We start from the raw sequence: 4343 nt of genomic DNA, 5'->3' as shown, positions 1-4343 counted from the left end.
TGTGTGTGTTGTGTTGGGGGGGTGCGCTCTGCCATGAGGAAGTTCGGCTTAAAAACATGTCCCAGAGGCGTTTCTGGTCCCCCACCTGTTCTAAAGTCAATAATGAATATAATGTTAAATTAAAATATTGTTGAAAAATTTGCAATTAACTGACTAGACTAGTTGTTTCAGCCATGATCATCTTCATTCTAGGCTACATCTGCTACAGTCTGTCCTGCTGGATGTGATGTGATTTGTGTCATACAGGTCTGAAGGAGTGAGTTCAGTCCAACAGGGTGTCAGAATGGTTTATATTTACACTTCTCATCCAACCACAATCAAATTCACTCTATCCATGGGCTCCATGAATCTAGATAGATTTATATTTATTAATGTTTTCTGAACAATGGAAAGATGGAATAAAAACAAGTCAAAGTTAAATAGAAATGAAATACTTTCTGCATTTTTAAAAAGTAAGGAGTAGAAAGTACAGATAATTGAATTAAAATGTAAGAAGTAGAAGTAAAAATTAGGTTGAAAAATAATTACTCCACTAAAGTATAAATAACCCCAATTTCTACAAAAGTAAAGTAACAAAGTATTTTCACTTAGTTACTTGAGACCTCTGGTCAGTTGTACACATACAGTAGTACTTTTAAGAGGATGTGTTAAAACGCTCGCTGTGTCTAAATACAGGGGCTGTGTCTGACGAAGCCTGAATTTTTCGGCCGCTTACATCTCTGCGAATGCGTCCTCATTTTGCAGTTTTTCCTTCTCGGACCACCATATCCCATAATGCATTGCGGGTAGAACAGAGACTTTTTCCTGCTCATAATGGCAGACGAAGCGAGAGAAAGGAGTACAGTTTAAAATAAAAGTCTGGCAGTAAAAATCAATGTTTAAAGCGGTTGTGTTGTTAATGGTTTTTTCTTTCTTTTGTACAGACATGTTTTTAAATGTTATTCTTGTCAGAAATCAAACAAGCTGATGTAGCAAAATAAACATGCACCTACGGTGGTCCATCAAAGGACCCAGCCCCTGAATTTGGACACAGCCACTGTTTCTATACAGGAAATACCAGGTAGAGCTCAGTTATTGTTTGTTAGTGGTGCTCAGCCATAGCAAAGAGATGAGGAATGTAATGTGTTTAGTCAAAGTTAAACACGAAACGTTAAAGTTATTTATAACTGACCCTTTGAGGGCCAACATATGTGGCACTTGCTGAAAATGAGTTTAACACCCATGTTTTAAGCTATAAATCTACTTTTTGAGCTTTTTGTGATACACATTATATTTTTATGTAGATCCTAACTACTTAGGTAGAAGGACAAACTAACTGCTGGATCATTTAGTAAAGTAAGTAGCGAGTACAATTTAAACTCTACTGAAATGAGTATGTACGTTTTATTCATATGCCTTAGTAATTGCATTTTTGTATTTAGGTTTTATGGACCACAGTTAGACTAGCAACAACTGCTGTGAAAGCTAAGGGAGATCCAAATATAACAAATTAAAACCTGAAATAATCAAATAATTTGAATATCTCATGGCTCGCTCGGTTCATCTGTGGGTAAGAGCAGATAAGAAGAATACATTTCAAAACAAACTGAAAGACTAAACAACGACGAAATCAGTGATTATTTATTACCAGCAAATGCATAAAAATGTTTAAATCCAAATCATGTTAGAAGTAAAGTTACAGCATTACATTTTTACTAATAAAGCCTTAAAATTGCACTCCTGGCTCATAAAAGGTCTTTCATTGCATTGACACCAACATTTCACCTCATCCACTGTTTTCTCTGCCAGAATTCACAAAATTCAGCAGCTAAACAAAATAAATGCAGTGGCGTCCATCAAATATAACAGCAGTTTGTTTGTACAGATAAACCTCTGACTCCTACCCACAATGCTGTGCGTGCAGAAAACTAATAGTCTATTTCTTGTGGGGTCATTTTAAATATAAACAAAGTTAGGATGAGGCCGTGTTTCTCACTGTGAAGCATGGGCTCTTCAGTCTGAAAACATTTAGAGCTGAGACCAGCTGAAGGAACGTTGTCACATTCTTTTCTGATTGTAGCTGGTCCACAGTTGTGGGTCTTCTTTGCTAGATGTTGTTGTATCATGACGCACTGAATGTTTGAAAATGGTGAGATGTCTGGACCGCAGGCAGGTCGATGCAGTGGATTAACAATGACTTGTTCAAATAAGCAAGAAGCCCCCCCACCAAAAAAAAAAAAAACACACTTCTGAATGGGAGGGTGTGCCCTGTGTACACTTTTCTGGACGGAGGGTGCCTTTCATGTCTGTTAGCTATAATGCACCCCTATACCATCAAAGAAGCAGGTTGTTTGACCTGTGGGCTGATAAAAGAGCAGATGTTTCCTCTCCTCTTCATCACAGAGGATGCTGTGTTTGGGATTTCCAAAAAGAGTTCAGAACGTTTCATCGTCTAACCACGGAACAGTTTTCTGTCCAGATTTCAGATCTCTGGTTCACGTGACGTTGTTTCTGAATGGTGTTCACATGGCCTTGTCTTTGCGTGATAGAGCTTTAGCCTGTATTTTTGGATGGTTACTGCAAACTGTGTTTACAGGCACATGTTTATAGAAGTGTTTGTGAGCCCAGAACAGATCTGTTTTTATTTTAGTGACACAGGTGAACCTCTGCCATCTTTATTCTGAGACAAACGTTTTTTACAGCTTTTTGTTGCTCCTGATCTAATTTTTTCTTTAAACTACCTTATTTTTTTTCCACAAACAACAGTTTAAATTTGATTTTTTTTTATCATTGTGAATTATGTGTTTATGAGTTTCACAAATCATCACCAGCTGTTTTTTATTGACAACATCCCAACTTGTTGAGTTTAATACTCAGACATTTAGCCCCAGCAGTGAGGCGGGACTTACCTTCGTGGTTATGTTTGTGTTCAGTGGAGTATGCCTTCCCAATCATGGTCCACACTGGTTTCAGGCACCCAAACAGTCCCTCCAAAAACCCCCCGCTCCCTGATTGGAGCCTAATGTTCTCCGACGGTCTCCGGACAGCGCCGGCCTCTGGGCTGTGCCCCGCCACGGCCCCGCCGCCGCTGCCGCCGCACTGGCAGGCCTCATGTTCGTGGAGTTTCAGCACGCTGTTGTCAAAGTGGGCCGAGGGTCCATCACTGGGACTGGGGCTGCTGCCGCCCGGACCCCCCTGTCCGCTGGGGTCGATGGACAGCACGTTACGGAGGACACACTGCGTGGGGGTCAGGTCCGTCTCTGGGGTGCAAGCAGGGGTGTCTCCATCGAGTCGTCGATAGGGCGCTTCTGAGATGGGGGTGCTGAAGCCTGACAGGGAAGGGGAAGGGGCGTGGGGCTCATGGATACAGGTCCCACTCATCAGGGGCTTCCCCAACACAGCAGGTTAGGGAGGATGGAGGGGTGAGGAGAGAACCTGAGGAGCACCAGAAAAAAAAAGGTTAAAAATATTTAAGTGTGGTGAAATAGTTCGGATGCAGCGCTCACTCCTTCACGGTTCACCTCTAAACTAACTCCTGACCTGTTCAAGTATCTATAAAACTTTTAACTAAATAATAATAAAGACGTGTCCTTGAATAACAAACAAAAAATAAATGAAAGAAAACAAACCTCTTCAGTTTGTGCTGAAATGTAGCTGAGTGTTTAAACTGTCCTTAAATCAACCTGGAATCAAAATAAAACACTTAGATTTGATCAGAAAGCTGCTGCTGAGCTTTCAGGGATATTAAAGATGGAACAGAAACAAAATATGAGTATTTCCACCTGGCCTGAAGTGTGTTTGCATTGTACATTATTTAACCCTTTTAAACTATAATGAAACTTTTAAACCTTAAATCCACATGTGGACATTACCTGTGCAAAGCTGCTAAAATAAACTAGACAGGAAAACAATACCACCGATAAATGTTAGGAAATCTTTGGTTTTTATTTGCAAAAATGATTACTTTCTTCTTACTTGCATAAAAAGATTTGTTTTGAATGTTTAGTTGTTGTTGTTTTTTTAATTACCCACACATTTGTTTCTCATCCTGTTCACATAAAACAATGAGAAATGTTAATGTGGAGCAGATTTACACAAAAGCATGTTTTAAAAAAAACAACAACTTTAAAACATTTTGGTTTTTGGTTCGACTTGTTTGAAAAAAAAAGGTCAAAGATATTCAAAACGTATTTACAGATTTGCCATTTTGTCTAAATTGTTTCCTTTCTGATTCAGCTGCTTGCACTTTTAACCGTTTGGATGTAGAAAAACTTTTTTATGAGCTTTTAGCCAAAATTCTCCAAACATGTCTGTGTTTAAATAGCAGATCTGAGAAGTGACCCCTGTACCTGCAGTGTGGAGCT

The 4343-nt window shown here is 39.4% G+C and overlaps 1 protein-coding gene across 1 annotated transcript in view; it reads right to left on the bottom strand.

Annotated features, from left to right (window-relative positions):
• Positions 1–4343, bottom strand: part of map3k12 (mitogen-activated protein kinase kinase kinase 12) — a 27656-nt gene that overhangs the window by 20251 nt on the left and 3062 nt on the right. Inside the window, exon 2 of the mRNA XM_014023031.1 lies at positions 2889–3414. Within this exon, the coding sequence (XP_013878485.1) occupies positions 2889–3360 (472 nt within the window). The 5' untranslated portion in view covers positions 3361–3414. The remainder of the gene's footprint in view (positions 1–2888; positions 3415–4343) is intronic.

This window comes from Austrofundulus limnaeus, unplaced genomic scaffold (genome assembly GCF_001266775.1).
Source record: "Austrofundulus limnaeus strain Quisiro unplaced genomic scaffold, Austrofundulus_limnaeus-1.0 Scaffold354, whole genome shotgun sequence".
NCBI classification, from domain to species: domain Eukaryota; kingdom Metazoa; phylum Chordata; class Actinopteri; order Cyprinodontiformes; family Rivulidae; genus Austrofundulus; species Austrofundulus limnaeus.
Note: the sequence above shows the minus strand (reverse complement) of the source record. Positions and strands in the feature narration are given on the sequence as shown.